Source organism: Somniosus microcephalus, chromosome 7 (assembly GCF_052327205.1).
Source record: "Somniosus microcephalus isolate GS21.2 chromosome 7, FLI_Smic_1.0, whole genome shotgun sequence".
NCBI lineage: Eukaryota > Metazoa > Chordata > Chondrichthyes > Squaliformes > Somniosidae > Somniosus > Somniosus microcephalus.
The window spans coordinates 219,144,756-219,168,254 of NC_140993.1; the positions used below are offsets into that span (position 1 = coordinate 219,144,756).

Genomic DNA, 23,499 nt, shown 5'->3' on the forward strand with positions numbered 1-23,499 from the left:
TTCCAAGCTGCATCGATAGGAAAAATCGCGGCCAAAGTATTTGCTTAATTTCTCCGACATTTCCTTATTCCCCATTATAATTTCTTCCGTCTCAGCCTGTAAGGGACCCACATTTACTTTCGCTAATCTTTTCCTTTTTACATACCTTTAGAAGCTTTTACAGTCTGTTTTTATGTCTCTCGCTAATTTACTCTCATTCTATTTTCCCTTTCTTTATCAATTTCTTGGTCCTCCTTTGCTGAATTCTAAAATCCTCCCAATCCTCAGGCTTACTACTCTTTTTGGCAACATTATAAGCCTCTTCCTTTGATCTAATACTATCTTTAACTTCTCTTGTTTGGACCACTTTTCCTGTGGGGTTTTTGTGCCTTAAAGGAATGTATATTTGTTGTAAATTATGTATTAATTTTTAAATGCTAGCCATTGTTTCTCTACCATCATACCTTTTAATGTAGTTTCCCAATCTACCTTAGCCAACTCGCTCCTCATACTTATGTAGTTTTCTTTGTTTCGATTTAAGACCCTAGTTTTGGATTTAACTAAATCACTTTGAAACTCAGTATAAAATTCTATCATATTATGGTCACTCTTCCATAAAGGCCCCTTTACTACAAGGTTATTAATTAACCTTTTCTCATTGCGCAATACTAGATCTAAAATAGCCTGTTCCCTAGTTGGTTCCTCAACTTACTGATCTAGAAAACTATCTTGTATACATTCCATGAATTCGTCCTCCACACTATTACTGCAAATTTGGTTTGCCCAGTCTATATGTAGATTAAAGTCCCCTATGATTACTGTATTACCCTTGTTACATGAGCCTCTAATTTCCTGAATTATACTCTGCCCTACATTACACCAATGTTTTCTGCCCCTTGAGGTTTCTTAGCTCCACCCAAACTAATTCTACTTCTTGATTTTCAGAGCTAAGATCCTTTTTCTCCACTGTCTTCATCCTATCCTTTATTATCAGGGCTACCCCTTCCTCCTTTTCCATTTTGCCCATCTGTTCTAAAAGTTAAGTATTCTGGAATCCAGCATTTACAGGCTTTAAGGAGTTAATTGAACCACTTTCTTCCTTCAAAAGGACCAAGGTGTTGGCTTAATGCTCTTTCCACTGAATTCTTTTTTTAATTGATAAAATCAAGGTGAAGGGGCAGGACCCACAATGGAGGACAGCACCAAGGTTGAAAAGAGATACAACCTATTTATATTTTCAGTGGGTTTCCTTCGTTTTTTTATTGGCTTTGGGTGAAGAATCAAACCAGCATCACAAAGTGAAACTGTTCTCGTGAGAGTAATGCTATTCTCAGTTTCAAACCGAGTGCCTGACACAAATCAGTAAAAACTGAAAGGATTTGGTTTTAAAGAGCTAAGTCAAATCTGAAATAAGAACATAAGAAATAGGAGCAGGAGTGGGCCATTCGAGCCTGCTCCGCCATTCAATGAGATCATGGCTGATTTTCTGCCTCAACTCCATTCACCGGCCCTATCGCCATATCCCTTGATGTCTTTACAAGTCAGAAATCTATCGAATTCTGTTTTGAATATATCCAATGACTGAGCCTCCACAGCCCTCTGGGGTAGAGAATTCCAAAGGTTCACCACCCTCTGTGTGAAGAAATTTCTTCTCACTCCGTCCTGAATGGCCTTCCCTTTATCCTGAGGCTGTGGCCCCTGGTTCTAGACTCCTCAGCCAAGGGAAACATTCTCCCAGCATTCATCCCATCAATCCCTGTAATAATTTTGTATGCTACAATGAGATACAATGAGACCCACCCCAGCCACAGTCTGTTCGCCCTCCTGCCATCTGGGAGACGCTACAGATGCATTCGCACCCGTACGACCAGATTTAGGAACAGCTTCTTTCCCAGGACTGTCATCCTACTGAACTCCACAAATAAACTCTAAAGCCTGCACATCTGCCAATGCACTTTATTATGGTTATGTTTATGTTAATGTATTACAAGCCAAATGTATGTTGAATGTTTAAATGTCTTAATCTAAATGTACACTCTCGGGGGCCGCAAGCCTACATTTCGTTGTACTGCACTTGTGCACTAACAATGACAATAAAATTTGATTTGATTTGATTTGATAAGGTCCAGTTTACTCAATCTCTTCTCATACGACAGTCCCGCCATCCCAGGAATCAATCTCATGAACCTTTGTTGCACTCCCTCTATGGCAAGTATATCCTTCCTTAGGTAAGGAGACCAAAATTGAGCACAGTACTCCAGGTGTGGTCTCACTAAGGCCCTATATAATTGGACTAAGACTTCTTTACTCCTGTACTCAAATCCTCTTGTAATGAAGGCCAGCATACCATTTGCCTTCCTAATGGCTTGCTGCACCTGCACATTCACTTTCAGTGACTCATGTACAAGGACACCCAGATCCCTTTGAGCATCTGCATTCCCCAATCTTTCACCATTTAGGAAATACTCTGCCTTTCTGTTTTTTTCTACCAAAGTGGATAACTTCACATTTATCGACATTATATTCCATCTGCCATGTTTTCACCCACTCACTGAGCCTGTCAAGATCCCCTTGAAGCCTCTTCATATCCTCTTCCCAACTGACACTGCCACCTAGCTTTGTATCATCAGCAAATCTGGAAATGTTACATTTAGTCCCCTCATCCAAATCATTGATATAGATTGTGAATAGCTGGGGCCCAAGCACTGATCCTTGTGGTACCCCACTAGTCACAGCCTGCCATCCTGAAAAAGACCCGTTTATCCCTACTCTTTGTTTTCTGTCTGTCAACCAATTCTCAATCCATGCTAGTATATTACCCCCAATTCCATGTGCCCTAATTTTGTTCACCAACCTCTTGTGTGGGACCTTATCAAAAGCCTGCTGAAAATCCAGATACACCACATGTACCAGTTCCCCTTTGTCTACTCCCCAAGTTACATCCTCAAAGAACTCCAATAGGTTTGTTAAACAGGATTTCCCTTTCATAAATCCATGCTGACTCTGCCCAATCTTACTATTAGTTTTTGAGTGCCCAGTTATTGCATCCTTTATAATAGATTCCAGCATTTTCCCAACTACTGATGTGAGGCTAACAGGTCTGCAGTTCCCCGTTTTCTCTCTCCCTCCTTTCTTAAATAGCGGGGTTACATTTGCTATCCTCCAATCTGCAGGAACCGTTCCAGAATCTATAGAATTTTGAAAGATGACAACCAATGCGTCCACTATCCCAATGGCCACCTCTTTCAAAACCGTAGGATGTAGGTCATCCAGTCCTTGGGATTTATCGACTTTTGTCCCATTAATTTTGCAAGTACTGTTTTTTAACTAATAATAATTTCTTTAAGTTCCTCATTCTCGCCACACCCTTCTTTTTCTCGTATTTCTGGTAGGTTTTTTGTGTCTTACATAGAAACATAGAAGATAGGAGCAGGAGTAGGCCATTCAGCCCTGCTCCGCCATTCAAAGAGATCATGGCTGATCATCCAAATTCAGTACCCTGTCCCTGCCTTCTCCCCATACCCCTTGATCCCTTTAGCCTTAAGAAATATATCCAACTCTTTCTTGAATATATTTAATGAACTGACCTCCACCGCCCTCTGTGGCAGAGAATTCCACAGGTTCACCACTCTCTCTGGGTGAAGAAATTCCTCCTCATTTCAGTCCTAAATGGCTTACCCCTTATCCTTAGACTATGACCCCTGGTTCTGGACTCCCCGGCCATCAGAAACATCCTTCCTGCATCTAGTCTGTCCAGGCCTGACAGAATTTTATAGGTTTCGATGAGATCCCCTCTCAATCTTCTAAACTCCAGTGAGTATAAGCCCAATCGACACACTCCTCATACGTCATTCCTGCCATCCTCCGTGAAGACAGAAACAAAGTATTTATTTAATTTCTCTGCCATTTCCTCATTCCCCATTATAAATTCTCCCATCTCTGACTGTAAAGGACCTACATTTACCTTTGCCAGTCTTTTCCTTTTCACATACCTATAAAAGCTTTTACAATCTGTTTTTATATTTTTTGCTAGTTTGTGCTCATATTCCATTTTCCTTTTCTTTATCAATTTCTTGGTCCTCCTTTGCTGATTTCTAAAAGGATCCCAATCCTCAGGCTGACTGCTTTTTCTGGCAACTTTATAAGCTTCCTCTTTTGACTTAATACTAGCTTTAATTTCTTTTGTTAGCCATGGTTGGATCACTTTTCCTTTTGGGTTTTTATGCCCTAGAGGAATATAGGTTTGTTGCAAATTATGCATTATTTTCTTGAACGTTAGCCATTGTATGTCCACCTTCATACCTTTTAGTATAATCTCCCAATCTACCATGGCCAACTTGTCCCTCATACCCTTGTAGTTTCCTCTGTTTAGATTGAAGACCTTAGTTTCAGATTGGACTACATCACTCTCAGATGTTTGCTCATCTTCAGCCATTGCGCCATTAGTAGTCTTCTTCTTCTTCTTAGGCAGTCCCTCGGAACCGAGGATGACTTGCTTCCACATTAAAAATGAGTTCTCAGGTGACTGATGAGTCCAATGCGGGACCTACAGTCTCTGTCACAGGTGGGGCAGACAGTGGTTGAAGGGGCGGGTGGGTGGGGTGCTTGGGTTGACGAAGCTGCTTGCGCTTGACTTCCGCTTGCTCCCGCCGAAGAGACTCGAGGTGTTCGGCGCCTTCCCAGATGCTTCTCCTCCACTTTGTGCGGTCTTGGGCCAGGGATTCCCAGGTGTCAGTGGGGTTGTTGCACTTTTTCCAAGGAGGCTTTGAGGGTGTCCTTGAAGCGTTTCCTCTGCCCACCTGGGGCTCTTTTGCCGTGTCGGAGCTCCGAGAAGAGCGCTTGTTTTGGGAGTTTCGTATCGGACATGCGGACGATGTGACCCGTCCATCGGAGCTGATCGAGCATGGTCAAAACTTTGATGCTGGGGATGTTGGCCTGAGCGAGAACATTGACGTTGGTGCGCCTATCCTGCCACTGGATTTGCAGGATCTTGCGGAGGCAGCGTTGGTGGTACCTCTCCAGTGCTTTGAGGTGCCTGCTGTACATGGTCCATGTCTCTGAGGCATACAGCAGGGTGGGTATCACTGCTGCTCTGTAGACCATGAGCTTAGTGCCAGATTTGAGGTCCTGGTCTTCAAACACTCTCTTCCTTAGGCGACCGAAGGCTGCACTGGCACACTGAAGGCGGTGTTGGACTTCGTCATCGAATTCTGTCCTTGTTGACAGTAGGCTCCTGAGGTATGGAAAGTGGTCCACGTTGTCGAAGGCCTTGTCGTGGATTTTGATAATCGGGGAGGCAGTACTATGTGGCGGGGGCAGGTTGGTAGAGGACCTTTGTCTTACGGATGTTTAGTGTAAGGCCCATGCTCTCGTACGCTCCGGTGAAGGCATTGACGATGGTTTGGAGTTCAACCTCTGAGTGAGTGCAGACGCAAGCGTTGTCTGCATACTGTAATTTGACGACAGGATGGGACGACCTTGGATCTGGACTGGAGGCAACGGCGGTTGAACAGTTTCTCGTTTGTTCTGTGGCCGAAGAGCTCCTCCCAGAGTCGCAATGTGGATTCTGCCCACTAAGGGGCACAATGGACATGATCTTCACCACGCGTCAATTACAAGAGCAATGCAGGGAACAGCACCAACCACTGTACATGGCCTTCTTTGATCTCAAAAAGGCCTTCAACACTGTCAACCGTGAGGGATTATGGATTGTCCTCCTCAAATTCGGCTGCCTTCAAAAGTTTGTCACCATCCAATTTTCAATTTCAATTTCAATTTTATTTGTCACATAACCAAATACAACAAGTGAAATCGAGTCAGTGAAATGCTTTTTTCTTAACGAGCCGAGCGCACCAAGCAGCAAAGGACACTTAGCTGCCTGGTACGCACGGAGCCCGCAAGGACGGCAGCCATCTTCATCGGCGCCATCATAATAGGGTCCGCTCTCGCCTCGCTCCGCCTCCCCGCACTCCTGCCCGACAATCTTCAGCCGCCGTGGTACCGACATCCCGGGGCCTGCTTCTCCCTGGCTCTCCTTCCACCCGGTCTGACCTCCGAGCCTCCCGCAGTGTCCGACCTTCCAGGGCCTGCTTTTCTTGTCCTCGGTCCGCTGGCCGCCTCCCCTTCTACCGGTTCGACCTCCGAGCCTCCCGCCGAGGAGCTGCCGGCCGCCGTGCTACAGCAGGTCGTCGTGGCCTTCATCGCTGCTTCTGCTGCCTCCTCGCCGAACTCATCAGCGCCGATACACAGCGTCTGTAGCGGGAGTGGGCCGACCGACTCAGGGAGAGCGCTTACCCTGCGACCGCCACGGACGCCATCTTGAAAGAAAAAATCCGCCTGCTTCACGACGACATGCAAGCCATGATCCTGACCAATGTTTCCACCACAGACCCAATTCACGAACGGACCAGGGTTAAGCAAGGCTGTGTCATCACACCAACGCTCTTCTCAATCTTCCTTGCTGTAATGCTCCATCTCACCCTCAGTAAGCTCCCCGCTGGCTGCTGGAGTGGAGCTAATTTACAGAACAAACGGGAAACTGTTCAACCTCCATCGCCTCCAGTCCAGATCCAAGGTCGTCGCATCCTCTGTCGTCAAATTACAGTATGCACCATTAGTATATCTCAAGTAGAAGGGGCTTGGTTTCCAAATGATTCCAATCAGTAAAGGCATTTATTATTGCTACTCAAACTCTGTAGAAAAATCAAATATACACTATTATTATCTGGTAGAAGCAGCAGCCCTTACACCAGGACCACCCTCAGCTGTGGAAATCAGTCAAGAAAGGAGCAGCTGTAGTTTGCTACTGTTACCACTTTCAGCAGTTCACTGGAACCAAATCAGAGGAGTAATGTAGGAGCTGGTAGAGTTATTGAAAACTATCAGTGGCATCTTATCAACCAGTCACAGTTAACTGTAACCATAAACATTCAAGTCATCTTACATTAAAAGACCTCCCTGATGACTCAGTGAGGTTATCCAGTCCTCCTATGCATTGGAGAAACTTTTACCCATTTTGACCACAATCCTTTGTCTTTTTCCAGCTGACCTTGGGATAGTTAAAGTCCCTCATTATTACAATTTTATTCCTACTGGAACCTCTCTGAATTGCCTACAGATCTCATTTTCAATTTCTTTCCCACTATTCAGCGGTCTATAACGTAGTCCCAACATGATAACAGATCCTTACCATTTCCTAACTTAATCCAGATGGACTTTCCTCTGACCCCATCCCTTCTTCCAATCTCACCCCCTGCCGTGTTTTCACTATCCCCTCTGACCTTCCCCTCTCTGACCCCGAACGATCAGCCCTCAGCAAAGGCCTGAGCTTCATCCCCTTACGCCCCCATCTCAATGAATTGAGAGCTCGGCACGATGCTGAGATCTTTTTCCATCGCCTTCGTCTCTGTGCCCACTTCTTTGGCCAGGAGTCTTCCCCCGCACGGCTGACCCTTTCTCCCGCTTTCAGAATTTTCGGGCTACCTGGATCCCATCCTCTGGCCTCTTAACCTCGCCAGATCTTTTCATTGCTAACTGCCAGTGTGACATCGGCCATCTCAATTTCTCTGCTCCCCTCACTCACTCCAACCTACCTCCCTCTGAACTTGCAGCACTCCGTTCTCTCTGATCCAACCCCGACATTGTCATTAAACCTGCTGACAAGGGTGGTGCTGTTGTTGTTTGGCGAACCAACCTCTACCATGCGGAGGCTGAACGCCAACTCTCCGACACCTCCTCCTACCTCCGCCTGGACCATGACCCCACTACCAAACATCAAGCTATTGTTTCCAAGACTGTCACTGACCTCATCTCCTCTGGAGATCTTCCCTCCATGGCTGTCAACCTCATAGTCCCCCAAACCCGCACAGCCCGCTTCTACCTCCTTCCCAAGATCCACAAACAGGGCTGCCCTGGTAAATCCATTGTTTCAGCCTGTTCTTGCCCCATGGAACTGATTTCTTCCTACCTCGACTCTATTTTTTCTCTCCTTGTCCAGTCTCTTCCCACCTACATTTGCGATTCTTCCAACGGCCTCTGCCACTTTAACAGTTTCCAGTTTCCTGGCCCCAACCTTCTCCTTTTCACTATGGATGTCCAATCCCTCTGCACCTCCATCCCCCACCAGGACGGCCTGAGGGCACTCTGCTTCTTCCTTGAACAGAGGCCCAACCAGTCCCTATCCACCACCACGCTCCTCCGCCTGGCTGAACTTGTTCTCACATTGAACAACTTCTCCTTTGACGCCACTCACTTCCTCCAAATTAAATGTGTTACTATGGGAAACTGCATGGGCCCTAGCTATGCCTGCCTTTTCGTGGGATATGTGGAACATTCTTTGTTCCATTCCTACTCAGGTACACTCTCTCACCTCTTTTTTCAGTACATTGATGACTGTATCGGTGCCGTTTCCTGCTCTTGCCCCGAAGTAGAAAATTTCATTCACTTTGCTTCCAATTTCCACCCTTCCCTCACCTTCACATGGTCCATCTCCGATTCTTCCCTTCCCTTCCTTGACTTCTCTGTCTCCATTTCTGGGGATAGGCTATCAACAAACATCCGCTACAAGCCCACTGACTCTCACAGCTGCCTGGACTACTCTTCCTCTCACGCTGCTTCCTGTAAGGACTCTATTCCATTCTCCCAGTTTCTCCGTCTCCGCCGCATCTGTTCTGACGATGCCACCTTCCATACTAGTGCTTCCGATATGTCTTCCTTTTTCCTCAACCAAGGAATCCCTCTACCGTGGTTGGCATGGCCCGCAACCGTGTCCTTTCCATTTCCCGCACTTCTGCTCTCACCCCTTCTCCCTCCCAGAACCACGATAGGGTTCCCTTTGTCCTCACCTTTCACCCCACCAGCCTTCACATTCAACGGATCATCCTCCGCCATTTCCGCCACCTTCAGCGTGATCCCACCACCAAACGCATCTTCCCCTTCCCTCCTCTTTCAGCATTCCGAAGGAACTGCTCCCTCCGCAACACCCTGGTCCACTCCTCAATCACCCCCAACAGCCCCTCCCCTCCCCACGGCACCTTCCTGTGCAAGCGCAGGAGATGCAACACCTGCCCTTTTACCTCCTCCCTTCCCACTGTCCAGGGCCCCAAACACCCCTCCCAGGTGAAACAGCGATTTACTTGTACTTTTTGCAATTTAGTATACTGTATTCACGATGTGGTCTCCTCTACATTGGGGAGACCAAACGCAGATTGGGTGACCGCTTTGCGGAACATCTCCGTTCAGTCTGTAAGGGTGACCCCGAGCTTCCTGTCGCCTGTCACTTTAATTCTCCGCTCCACTCCCACTCTGACCTCTCTGTCCTCAGCCTCTTACACTGTTCCAATGAAGCTCAACGTAAGCTCAAGGAACAGCACCTCATCTTTCTATTAGGCACTTTACAGCCTTCTGGACTCAACATTGAGTTCAACAATTTCAGACCATAACCTCTGCCCCTATTTTTTCAGGTGGCAGCTGTTGATGATTCTGCCATCCCCATTTGCAACATATAACCGCTCCTGCCTTCCACCCTATCATAGACCGTCCCTTTTGTTCTTTCTTTCCTTCCCCCTTTCCCTGCCCCTGCACCTGCTTAAAACCTGTTACATCTCTAACTTTTTCCAGTTCTGACGAAGGGTCACAGACCTGAAACGTTAACTCTGTTTCTCTCTCCACCGATGCTGCCTGGCCTGCTGAGTGTTTGCAGCATTTTCTGTTGTTATTTAATCCAGATGGACTCCATCTGAGCGCCACTATTAATTCATCGTTCCTCCCTGTGGCTATAATCTTGTCTTTAAATTAATAAAGAAGATCGTTCTTCCTTTTTTCTTTCTCTAACTCTCCTGAAAATGTTAATGCCAAGGTTATTTACTTCCCACTTTAACTCTAGCAAAGCCAAGTTTCTGTCAAGGTCACCATGTCCCATTTTAACTACTGCTTCTAGTTTCCTGACTGTATGCTTAACGCTTTGAACATTCACATATAAAAATGTTGCCTTTGATACTTCTCAGGGTCATTTAAAAAAAAAATTCCTTCACTATCCTTCTCCCATCTGCACTAAGGCATGTCTCACAAAATCCCCGCTGGAGCTTAATATTTTAGATAGCTCTGCCCCTTCACTATTCTTAATCCCTCCCCAATATTAAGATTTATCCCTCCCCCTACCTCAATTGCTTAAATTCTCCCCAAATCTCCTTGGCCCTTCTGATGCATTCCCACTGTAATTCTGGCAGGAGGGTAGTGGAAGGGTCAAAAAATATGTTGGGAGTTCCTGCAACCTCAGCCTCCCAGAAGTTCAGGCATCTCCAGAGGCCACTACTCCCGGTGACGAGAAGCACATTGGCCTCTTTCCTTGTCTGAAAATTGAGTTGATTTTTCAACAAAAAAAACTTACATGCAACCCCCTTGCAAAGGAAGCCAAAGCACCACTGTTTACAGCTTTCCAAGGGTGGTGTGGGGGGTACTTAACACACCCTGAAACTGGCACCTAACACCAGATTTTGTGGCATCCCAGGGCAGGTGGGCACCTGCAATCCCGCCTTTGTGGATTGGACTTCTGCCAGCATTATGTAAAGCAGAGGATCTCTCAGTGACCTTACATACTCCGGCAGTCAATGGTGGGGGCCAGCGGGAGGTGAGAGCATGATCCTGGCATAATTGCTGAGATCACATGCCCAAAGAATTTCTAGGCTTTTCTCTGCAAAGCGATTGCTACTAGCTTAGCTAAGGTGAAACTCACCCGGCTTTCCCCTGCTCAGAGCTCATCGCAATACCTTAGAAATCTAAAAACCTTCTCTCTACACCATGTATCAAGCCACACATTTGACTAATCTGCTTTTCTCGAACTGGGCTAGTGCATGACACTGGGAGTAATCCTGCAGTTACTACTACTGAGGTCCTGCTTTTTAATCTAACACCCAACACTTCACTCCCTTTGCAAGACACTTGTCTTCATTTTCCCCATGTCATTGCTTCCAACATGAATCACGACTTCAAACTGCTCACCCTACCTTTCGAGAAGTTTTTTCACTTGCTCATTACTCCCTTACTCTGGTACCAGACCATGTGGGATGCCCAGTCACAGGAAAGGCTGCTATCTCTGGAATGATAGAATCCCTTATAACTATCACTTTCTTTTCTTGACACGATCACTTCTTCAGGTAACCACTTAATTACTTTGCCACGACGTTGTTTGTAATTCTTCTCCCTTACATTGCTGTCCTTATCTGCATCATAGGTATCTCATTCTAGTTGAGAATTGAGTGCTCCAGTGCTTGAGTACCAAGCTGAATAACAACTTATTATTGTTTAAGAAACAAGGAACATGTTTCAAACTGGAAGAGTAGTTTGGCCTAACAAGCCCACTCCTTTTGTGAATGAGGCCAGTATAATCATAAAAATCAAGGTGTTGTGGTTATTCTTTTGGGGGGCAAACAGTAGGGCAGATCCCCCCTCCCCCAATGCTGGGTGCACTCTTGGGTTACTCCATTTGACCTGAACCTGCTTCTATTTCCAAGTTCAGATCATTCTCCTTGGCCTGATGATCCCCTGGTGCAAGCTCATCTATTGGCAGGGCCTTCCACAATGGATGCGGGTTTTAGCCTGTCCACCTGCTATTTCAGCCAAGTGGTCATTCTTTATGTACGAGCCAAGACAGTCAGTGCCAGCAGGCTATCTGACTGCAGAGGGCATTAATACTAACGTCAACTCATATGCATTTTTCAGCAGGGAAAACTGGGTGGGATTTGTTCATTCCCTAGCCCCAGAGAACTGTGGACAAATGTAGCCACCGCACCCACCTCCCCCAGTGAGATCAGCTAGCTCAGCACAGACTAGAGATCTAAAGCCAGCAGCCAGAAGACTTTCACCTCCTACGCCCATCCTGCTGATCCTGTGGACCACAAAAAAACCTTGCCTGGCTAACCACAAAAGTTTTGACCCAGGACCTCCTCAAACTTTCCAATCTGGGCAGGCTGGGCATGTGTAGCAAGGCCCAGTTTCAGGGGGCCCCACCATTTGGACCTCCGGAAAATGAGGCAAGGGCCATGATGCTATCACTCCCACCTAATTTCCATACTATTATCATCCTTACCCCTCCTCCAGGTATAAGGGTTCCGCACCTCCTGCTCTCCACCTCCTGCTCTCCCTCCACCCCCTGCAAAACTGGTAAAACACTAGAAGCCCCATGGCAATGCAAAAAGGCATAATGGATCTCCGCCCAACCTTCCTCAGCTTTGCATCCAGGATTAGGTGTTCCCTAGATGCAAAGTAGAGGAAAATTGACCCTATTATTTCCCCATGGATACAGTAAACCATACCAAATATTTTTCCATTCGACCTTATGAAATGTTAAGTAGGACAGTCTTTTGATAGTCCATAAACACATACCAGTATTCTGACAAGCCACAAATCAACCTTTCTGTGCTTTTGCAGCCAGGGGCCTTGAGTATGTAGGGCATGATAGGAGATGAATAGAACCACATAATTTGTAAAAGCGATCAACGCTAGGAAAATGAGTGCAGAGATAATGTATCTGAAATAAAAGAAAATTCAGATCAAACACCAGAGTGGCTGATGATAATGGAACTCAGTGGTGGTTTCAAGGTATAAATAATTTACACAAGAATTTTTATGAGCAGGGAAAGATTATTGCGCCTAACAAGTTCATCCTGTTTTGATAGATCACTTACCTAGAAACTCTCCTACATCTAATAGACGGTACCTTATATACACATTGGGTTTCGGCTCTCCTGCTTCATGTCTTAGGAAAGAATGTTTGAAATCACATTCTTACATTACTCTTCTGAAACCATATTGCTATAAATAACATATGCTTAGAATTCAATTTCAACCAAACCAATCGAATATTTGATTGAGGTAAGGGCAAGAAGTGGTTGTGTAAAAGGCAACCAAAGGACAAATGAAGGTCACAATGGAGAATTTTGTTTTTTTAAAACCAGATCCTGTCCATGCAACATATTGCACTCTCAGGTATTCATATTAGTATCTTATTTTCTGAAGACGCTGCCCGGTCCTATTGTATAGTTCCACAAGCTTGGTTTACCTGCTACTTCAGCCAACGTTAGGCCTCAGCTGGAGTACTGGGTCCAAATCTCGGCACCACACATTAGGAAGGATGCCAAGGCCTTGGAGAAGGTGCAGAAGAGATTTACTGGACTGTTAGCAAGGATGAGGAACTTCAGTTATGTGGAGAAGCTGGGATTGTTCTCTTTAGAGCAGAGAAGATTAAGGAGAGATTTTATAGAGGTGTTCAAAATTTTTGAGGGGTTTTGATAGAGTACAGAGGGAGAACGATAGCAAAATACTGCAGTTGCTGGAAATCCGAAATAACAACAGAAAATGCTGGAAAAACTCAGCAGGCCAGGCAACATCCGTGGAGAGAAAATAGAGTCAACGTTTCGGGTAAACCCTTTGTCAAGACTGAAGAAGCACAGGAAATGAAATAGATTAAAAGGCCAATATGGGGCCTCTTAATGTCTCTTCACTTCTCTTTTGTTCTCTCCCAGCCCCCATACTGCCCTTTTAATCTATTTCATTTCCTGTGCTTCTTCAGTCTTGACAAAGGTTTTACCCGAAACGTTGACTCTATTTTCTCTCCACGGATGTTGCCTGGCCTGCTGAGTTTTTCCAGCATTTTCTGTTGTTTTTACAGAGGGAGAAACTGTTTCCACTGGCAGGAGGGTCGGTAACCAGAAGACACCGATGTAAGATAACTGGCAAAAGAACCGGGGGAAGATGAGGAGAATGTTTTTACTCAGTGAGTTATGATGATCTGGAATGCGCTGCCTGAAAAGGTGGTGGAAGCAAATTCAATAATAACTTTCAAAAGGGAATTGGATAAATATTTGAAAAAGAAAGATTTGCAGGGCTATGGAGAAAGAACAGGGGGAGTGGGACTGATTAGATAGATCTTTCAAAGAGCCAGCACAGGCATGATGGACCAAATGGCCTCCTTCTGTGCTGTATGATACTAAGTGGCCATTGTTCATGAATGAGCCTAGGCAGTCAGTACTAGCAAGCTATGTTAGTGCAGAGGGCACTAATGCTGATGTCCACATTTTTCAGCAGGGGTCACTGGGTAGAAGTTTTAATTTGTGCAATTGCAGTAAGGTGGTAATTTGGTGGTGATCATTAGTCACTGGATAAGTATTAATTAATCTGCTGTGCTGCTGGGTTGATTGAGTAATTGAAACTGGTTTGTGGCCTAATTTGGTAGGAGTATAGAAAGAGGTGCATTAGTAGTAAGACTACACCATGGAGTAAGCTGATAACAGTACTTCCATAATGGGAATTTGACTAGAGTTGGAATTTGGAAACATGATGGCTCAAAGGGGGGTGGAGGGGGAAAATTAGCAATTCAGTCAGGAATGCAGTAGTAATAGGAGACTTGACAGAGGGGTGGACACTATTGTTTGCAGTCCAGAATGAGGGTCTTGGATGCTAGGAAAGGAAATGCCTGAAGTCATGAAAAAGGAGTTTAGGAAGTAGGATTAGGAGCAGAACTTCAAAGGTAGTACTATCTGGATTACTGCCCCAGCCATGTGCTCAAATAGGGAACAAAAGGAATATTAGTGAGCTCAACATGTGACTAATGAGATGGAATCAGGAAGAAGGTTTCTGTTCGATGGGGCATTGTCACTGTTGTTGGGGAAGATGGGAAATATTCTACAAGAATAGGCCACACCTGAACAGGAAAAGAACTAACAAATTGACAAGAAGGGTAAATAAAGAAGTGGAAAGTAATTTAAACTGGGAAGGAAGGATATAGGGGAAACTAAAATACTCAGAAAGAGCAAGTTGTGGGTAGAAATAGATGAGGTAAGGATACAAATGTAGCAAAAGGGAAAGCATGCAGAAGTAATAAAGGGAGTAGAGGAGGAAACTTTAACTGACCAGATATAAGCAGGTAAAGGAATGAGGGTTAACTTGGACAAAAAAAACCCAAGACAAACAGAGTAGTGTAAATTATGAACAAAGGTGCATGTACTGCATTGCTCAGAATTTGGGGAAAAAAGTGGGGAATTCAAACCGATAATGTCACAGGAAGCTGTAGGTATAAAGTCACTGACAGAAACTTGACTGCAAAAATTGGGCAGCATCTTGCTGGAGTGAAGTATCTCAGGGTTTGCCCCGGCTAGTTAAGACATTTTCTTGTACCCTTCAGCTTTTAATTTTTTTTGCAGCGTAACTTGCTGGAAGTGTGAGCTAATGGAGTCATATCATGGTCCCACTAATGGAAGCATACACAACGCCACTTCTCTCAAGTTACGCGTGCAAAAGGCCTGATAGCAAAATGAAGCAAGCTACTTACTGTCCTGTAATGCAAAAGGGACTTTTTCCTTTGTGCTTTGAAGGAAAAAGCTGCCCTCTGCCCCCTTCTCCTCTTCTAACTGCACTGGGGCGAGGGCCAAGGGGACCTTAGAGAACGGTGGGACCAACAGTGTATCTCCTTAACCAGTGAGATTTAAGGATTGAGAAAGAAACAAACAGAGGAACAACAGAGAAGAAGATTGAATTAGAGTCAAATCGGGTACAGAAAGAGAAATGGAGAGCGGGAAAGAAAGATTGGATTAAGAGAGAGAGAAAAAGAGACAGAAAGGAAAAGAAAAAAATAATTTTAAAATTTGACATTTTTAAAATCGATAACAATTGACTATATGCAGGAACCACTCTGGGCCAGAGAGGTTGAGGGCATTGCATTAACAATTATCATGTCCTTAAAAGGGTAATTATGCTCTTAATTATGATCAGTAACTTTCTGCGGCAAGTTTAATGGACAATTAATGTGCAAATCCAGAGACTCTTAAAAATAATGGGGAGGCTAAGGGTGAGATGCTGATTGTGCGCAGAGCGTTAAATTGACCAGCAAGGTCTGGAGATTCACAAATCACGACGTAGCTCTCAATCTCGAACTTGCTGGCCGATTTACACATTAATAACGGAGTGCATCGTTAACACGCCACTATTTGTAGGAGGAACACAATAGCAAGAAAGGAGGAGGAGTGGCTATAATGGTGAAGGCTGTAGAGAGGACTGATGTAAAAAAAGAGGTTCACACAGAGTCAATATGCCTAGAGATCAACGAATTGAAAAGGATTGTTACAGTAGTGTGGTTGGACAGTAGAGGGAAGAAAATGGAAAAGGAAATCTGCAGACAGATCTTTGGTCTGACACCATCTGAAATATTGCATTCAGTTCTGGGCACCACACCTCAGGAAGGATACATTGGTCATTCAGTTAGATCATGGCTGATCTGCACCTCAACTCCATTCACCGGCTTTAGCCCAATATCTTTGCCCAACAAAAATCTATTGATCTCCATCTTGAAATCCCCAATTGTCCTAGCATTCACAGCATTTTGGGGCAGAGAATGCTAGATTTCACAGTTGTGTTGATCTAGCACTCTCGAAGCTTAACCCATTGGCCTAGAAATTTGTCTCGGGCAGTGGCTTAAAGCGGGCGGAAGCAGATCAGCCATCCGTTATACGCAGTGCCTGATACTCAGTGAACGGAATATCAGGCGCTGCGTATATCGGGTGCAGTGTATATCGGGCGCTGCCTATAACGGGCGCTGCCTATAACGGGCACTGCCTATAACGGGCACTGCCTATAACGGGCGCAGCGTATATCGGGCGCTGCCTATAACGGGCACTGCCTATAACGGGCGCAGCGTATATCGGGCGCTGCCTATAACGGGCACTGCCTATAACGGGCGCAGCGTATATCGGGCGCTGCCTATAACGGGCACTGCCTATAACGGGCGCAGCGTATATCGGGCGCTGCCTATAACGGGCACTGCCTATAACGGGCACTGCCTATAACGGGCACTGCGTATATCGGGCGCTGCGTATATCGGGCGCTGCGTATAATGGGCGCCCGATCCAATAGCGCCCGTTTTGCGCCTCCGCTAGAGACAAATTTCTAGGCCATTGAGTTTTCAATCTGCTACAATATTATTAGCATTGGTCTTACTACTCTATATTAGCTTGTTGGCCAGATCGTTCACTGGCAGTGAAATCTGCGATCATGATGTGGTGGTAGGAGAGATGATTGGAGAGGTTAACCTGTATTTTATTACAAAAAATTGGAGGCACTTTTTTTTTGGTGGTGTGCAGGGGCGGGGTAAAGAGAGAAATTAATAACCTTCGGCCCAATCTTGGTCTTGCCCATTGCTCTGGTTACCATAACTAGTGGGTAGGTCACATATGATTAAACTGAACTTTCCACAGGGTGCATGTCCCCCTTTCCCCAGTGAGGGTAGAAGGGGAGCAGAAGGCAGGGAGCAGCTTTTGCAGGGAGCACTCAAACCTGGAGCTAACCCTCTTCAAAGCACAAAGGAAAAACTCCCTGTTGCATTACAGGACAGTCAGTAGCTCACTTCATTTTGCTATTAGACTTATTGCATGCGTAACTTGAGAGAAATGGCATTGTGCATGCTTCCACTGCTGGGACCATGGTATGACTCCAACACTATTTTTAAGCTAACTAGGCTGTGGTTCTATTCTCCAATTCTCAAATGGAAGTCTTTTGAGTGACAGCAAGTTTTTGCATTACAAACTGCCCCATTAAAAGTGCAAGTACTATTTCATGAGAGCACCTATCCCTGTTAAAATTGATGAAGAAAGGAACCATACAATTTCTAGCATTTTGGTAGATGATTAACATACTATGCTATATGCCAAGCAACAGCATTTCCTGCAAGAACGATCAAGATAACCTTATTGGATTCTGTTGAAGTAGCTTTCTGTTACTTACTCTCTATCCCAAAGGAAAACCCAACCTATGTTTAAAAGGTTGTTTCCAATCCAAACTGTGTAAAGTGGACAGGGTAGTACAGAAGGCATCCATGTAAGGGCATTTCTGTGTGAACAAATACCAAAAAGTAATAGGATATTAATAACAATGGTGCTTTAGTTTGTAGTACAGGGAAAACTTGTGTATATATATATATACACATAAAGAAATAAGTTGCATTTATATAGCGCCTTATCACATCAATCATTATTGCTATGCAGGCAAAGGTTTATTGAGAATAAACAATTACTAGAACTTCACTGCCCAAGAATCTATGAAAGAATCCAATTGACCTAATAACCCCAATCCACTCAGTGAATTAATGGTATAGAAAAACTATCCATAATTAAGCTGATGTACCTCGCTAATGTACACAAATCACTGAAAGTTGCGTCATAGGTTAGCAAGGTCATAAAAAAAAGCAAACCAAGCACTAGGGTTTATTTCTAGAGGGATAGAATTGAAAAGTAGGGAAGTTATGCTAAACCTGTATCGAACCTTGGTTAGACCACATTTAAGAGTACTGCATGCAGTTCTGGTCGCCATATTATAAAAAGGATATAGAGGCACTGGAGAGGGTGCAGAGAAGATTTACAAGGATGATACCAGAAATGCAAGGATACACCTATCAGGGAAGGATGAACAAGCTGGGTCTCTTTTCTCTTGATAAAAGAAGGCTGAGGGGTGACCTAATAGAGGTCTGTAAAATTATGAAAGGTTTTGACAGAGTGGATACAGAGAGAATGTTTCCACTTGTGGGGAAGAGCATAACTAGAGACAATCAATATAAGATAGTCACCAAGAAATCCAATCGGGAATTCAGAAGAAACTTCTTTACCCAAAAAGTGGTGAGAATGTGGAGCTCACTACCACAGGGAGTGGTTGAAGCGAATAGTATAGATGCATTTAAGGGGAGGCTAGATAAGCATATGAGGGAGAAGGGAATAAATCCTTCATTGTCGCTGGGTCAAAATCCTGGAACTCTCTCCCTAACAGCATTGTGGGAGTATCTTCACCACACGGACTGCAGCGGTTCAAGAAGGTGGTTCACCACCACCTTCTCAAGGGCAATTAGGGATGGGCAATAAATGCTGGCCTTGCCAGTGACACCCACATCCCATAAACAAATAAAAAAAGAGGGTTACACTGATAGAGTTAGATGAGGAAAGAGGGGAGGAGGCTCGAGTGGAGCATAAACGTTGGCATGGACTGGTTGTACCAAATGGCCTGTTTCTGTGCCGTATATCCTATTTATGTATAATCCTATGTACGTAAACCTCCATCCTCAACATTTCTGAAGTAGAAATCTATCAGCTACCTTTTTGAAATAATCTGTAGCCCTTAAATCAATCCCATGCGGCGCAGTGTCATTCTACAAGTTCCTTTAAAACTCCATTTCAGCTTCTGGTTTCTTACTTTTGAAGGCACATCCTGTTATTCTATGTACCCAAAGAATTTACTGGGTTACTTTTGCTATTTTCTCTCATCTTTTCAAAAACTTATTTCATGCACACCTCTGTGGTATAGAACACATTGCATGGTACACAGCAAAGAGGTAGAATTTGGGCTTGTGCTTAGTTCCCACAATATGGTGAGCTCCTGATCTTAAACGGTGTTATGCTTTTGGGACCTTTCTGGTCCTTTTTAAAACGTTACCTTCTGCATAATCCACTGCATGTGTAGACAAGCCACGCAGCTTGCCATGCGTAAATGACTCCCCAAATAGAGAAGGTCCATCCAGCAGGGGTGAATTCAGTGCTGTATTTATTTGATATATTTCCAACCGACTGAAGAAAAAGACCTAGTAAATTGACAAATATTAGTATTGTACGGCTGAAAGTCTGTATTAGCACAATCTTGTAATCTGAGGCAATACACTGACATTTAAATTCTAAACTGAAACAAAATGCAGTGGTTACTAGTGCTGGAGCTGCCTGGTGCAGAATAATGCCCATAAATGCCCCAGGGCTTTTTAACCTATAACACCAGATTCAATTAATTAGAATTAAGATGGAGATTCAGAAAGTTAATACACACTGTAGACTTGGGTCTTTTCAGAGCCAGAATGCCTTCTCACGCATTTGGGAGGATCTCAGACAGAGATCTGATTGGAGAGCAAGAGACACCCAAAAATGTGATGGAGTTGGTGCTTTCCCAGAATCCAAAGCCTAGTGAACAATCTCTACTATACCTACAAGCTCTGCAGATTTCATTGGTGCATGTACGCTTGTAATTTCATAGCATTCTTTTGCTTACACTTTCTTTCAAGCAAGATGACTGTATTAGGGCCACTTTCAAACACAGTCAAGTAAACTGTGAAGGCAAACAAGAAGGTAAAACGCCACAAAGAGAGATAAAACATAAAAGGTAACTTTTGCACAGTGAGGGAAAATTTACAGTAGAGAGAGAAAACAGGGAAATGAGAACGAAAAAAGAAAAATGACGGTAAGAAAAGATAAACTAAAAAGGCCTATAAAAAGATACAATGGAGAGCGAATTTAAAAGAGGATCAGGGAGAAATGATGTGAAAATATAAATAATGCTGTGAAAATATAAATAATGCTGTGTTTATCTACACTGGCATCAGGTGTGCACCTGACTTGTGAATTGTAAGGTTCACAAAATTCTACAGATTCCCCCAAACCAAGAAGAGAAGAGATTTTTGGAATGTAAAAGAATATTGGGCCAAAAGGGGCTTAAAGTTAAAACCCCAGGATTTTGTTCATTTTAAAAGGGCATGTCCAGGCCTGTGGAAGGCTGCGACAAAAGGAGTTGGGATGGGCACTGTAAAACAAACAGTTTGAGTATTTGGCACAGGCCAGATTGTCTGGGAATGTTCTGAACCATCTCAGTCATTCTACATAAAGACAATAGGCCTACGAAAGGACAGTTCCCACCAAAGATACAGAGCCATCAAAAATATGAATAATACAGTACATGCCACTAATCAACAAAAGGGACCCTGACCCCAGCAGGAGAAGACAATTGAACAACAGTTTAAACCACTCAGAGAAACATCTAAAACCACTTCACACACTTAAACCAATTTCGAAGCAATCCCGAAACTAGTTAAAAATCAATTAAAAGATAGATGGGACCAGCCCGAAACTCGATAAAGAATTTTAAACTATTAAAGTTAACGAGCCCGCCAAAATTAACAATGAGCCAGAGAAGATTTGGCGGGCAGATAAGCAAAGCCTCAAAACAGTATAATTGAGGTCTGCTTTTACACAGAAAGCAGTACAGTTCGGACAGACACAGAAAGAGGCACAGCTCATTCGAAAGACATCTGCCTCGGGACAATCAATCGACGGAAGGACAACAGAAGGAGAACAGAAAGGAATCACGGCAACCAAGGGCCCCAAGAAACAAACAACCAATGATATTACCAACAGCTAGGTAATATTGAGCCACCACGACCAACAAGAAACCAACCTGGAAGAAACCAAAGATTCGCAAGTTTGTTTCCATTCTACAAGCTATCCTGACTTACCCCTGGGTAAGATTTAATGCAAAAGACTCTAAACCCTATACCTAACCAAAGGAAATTGGGTACTTACCCGATAGATCCAAATACGCACCCGACCCCATCAGCGGACACGCGAAGACTGAAAACCCAACGCAGGTGAAGTCTTCCACCACGTCCGGGGTACAGTAGGCCCCAACCGCCACACCTAAAGAGAACCCCAAAATCGCGAACCTCTACAACTGTCAAGAAAATCGTTTGGTGAGCATTTCCCTGGTCCTCTGGAATCCAACCTAGTTAGTATAGTGGGATTGGGAGGGGTGAAGTATTTTGTCTATTGTCATTCTCCCTCACATATTCCGAAGTGTTCCCCCCTTTTAGAGTGATAAAAATATTGTGTTGCGTATATTTTCCTGTCTCAATAAAATTCCAAGGTTTTTTCACCAATTCAGTTGTCTGTTGCAATTTTATTACATCCCCCAAATAATTCCAAAGTCTAGAACCAAGGGAGTGGGAGCGATTCGAACTGCTCAGGGAGTCAGAGGCAAAGCTGACCACACACACCACCCCTTACAGAATGAAAACATCACACTTAGATTTACCCAATGTTGATGGGCGCACTTCAGACTCACTGAGGGTTTATGAGAGTGGCTATTGGGCAAGTCACTGCTCGAGATCATAGCCCTTGACCAAAAGTTAGCAGGTACCCCAATATAAAACACAGATACCTCGGACTTATTGTGGTGACATGATCATCACCAACAGCAACTTGCATTTATACAACATTTAAATAGCACCTTTAATGTAGAAAAAACAGCCCAACGTGTTTCACTGATGCATGAAAAAAATGGATGCTGAGCCTTAAAAAGGAGAGATTAGGAAGGGTAACCAATAGCTTGGTCAAAGAACTGGTTTTTAAGGAAAGAGATGGACATGGGGAGGTAGAGGAGTTTAGAGAAGGAATTCCAGAGAGTGGGACTTAGGCGACGGAAGGCAAGCTGCCAGTGGTAGGGAAAAGAGAAGGGGAATGCACAAAAGGCTGGAATGGAGAGTTTGGAGGGTATTGTAGAGCTGGAGGAGATTATGGAAATAGGGAGGGGTATGACCATGGAGGAATTTATAAACAATGATGATGAGTATTTTAAATTTGAGATGCTCGGGGACTGGGACTGAGCGAGGATGGTGGTGATAAGCGACTAGGACTTGGTGCAGGACAAGATATGAACAGCAGAGTTTTGGAGAAGCTTGGATTTAATGGAAAATGGGGACCAGCAAGAGGAGCATTGGAATAATCGAGTTTAATGCTGACAAAGGTATGGATGAGGATTTCAGTGACAGATGGGTTGAGTTAGGGAAGGAGGCGAGCAAAATTACAGAGGTAGAAGCTCGGGATTGAACAGGACGTCAAAGGTTGCAAACAAGATCATGCAGACCAGGGAAGGGGATGAAGTCGGTGGTGAAAGAGCAGAATTTGTGGCAGTGATAACTTTAGTCTTCCCAATGTTGAGCTGGAGGAAGTTAAGGTTCACCCAAGACTGGATTTCGGAGAAGCAATCTGACTGCAGAGATTGTCAAGAGGGGTGGTGTAGAGGTAGAGTGGAGTGTCATCGATATACATGTAAAAGCTGACCCCATGTCCATGGGTGATTATAGTAATCTGGGATGTAATGTTTAAGTTATCCACCAGATGGAGCCAAATATTAAGGATTCACATTCACCAGTATTTAAGGTAATGGGTCATGTATTCAATGTCCTGGTACACCAGTTTATATGGTAATGTGGCATTGCATTATGGGTATGACTCAGAGGTGAATCCTCCATCTTGCCATCGTGCAGTTAGAATTGTGTGTTTTACTTGCAGCCTGTAAGAGATGTTTCTCTGCTACACCGGGTAATTTAACAGTTGGGTTTGGTTCCTAATATCTCGCTTCTCTCAGTTTCTGACCTTACCACTCGGATATCACATATTGGCGACGAGGATAAACAGATCACATCTTGAAGAAGAAACAAAAAAAGAGCACTGAATAGAGCATCATGGCTGCTACGGTAGGGAAGATCTCTGCTTTTGATGTTCAGACGTAGACCTGGGATGAATACTGCGAGTTGCTGATGCATTTCTTTGAAGCAAATGATATAGATGATGTCGGAAAAAGCAGAGCTATTTTGCACACTTCCATGGGAAGTCAGACGTATAGTTTAATGAGAAACTTATGCAGTCCTGAAAAGCCTGGGGACCGATCATTTGC

The 23,499-nt window shown here is 44.3% G+C and overlaps 1 protein-coding gene across 3 annotated transcripts in view; it reads right to left on the reverse strand.

The window, feature by feature from the left end:
• Window positions 1-23,499, reverse strand: part of LOC147115128 (uncharacterized) — a 65,320-nt gene that overhangs the window by 14,413 nt on the left and 27,408 nt on the right. For all 3 annotated transcript variants that reach the window (XM_085993424.1, XM_085993422.1, XM_085993423.1), the window contains 3 exons: window positions 19,444-19,588; window positions 17,749-17,853; window positions 12,361-12,505 (listed from right to left, as the gene is read on the reverse strand). In XM_085993424.1, coding sequence (XP_085849550.1) covers window positions 12,361-12,505; window positions 17,749-17,853; window positions 19,444-19,588 — 395 coding nt within the window. The remainder of the gene's footprint in view (window positions 1-12,360; window positions 12,506-17,748; window positions 17,854-19,443; window positions 19,589-23,499) is intronic.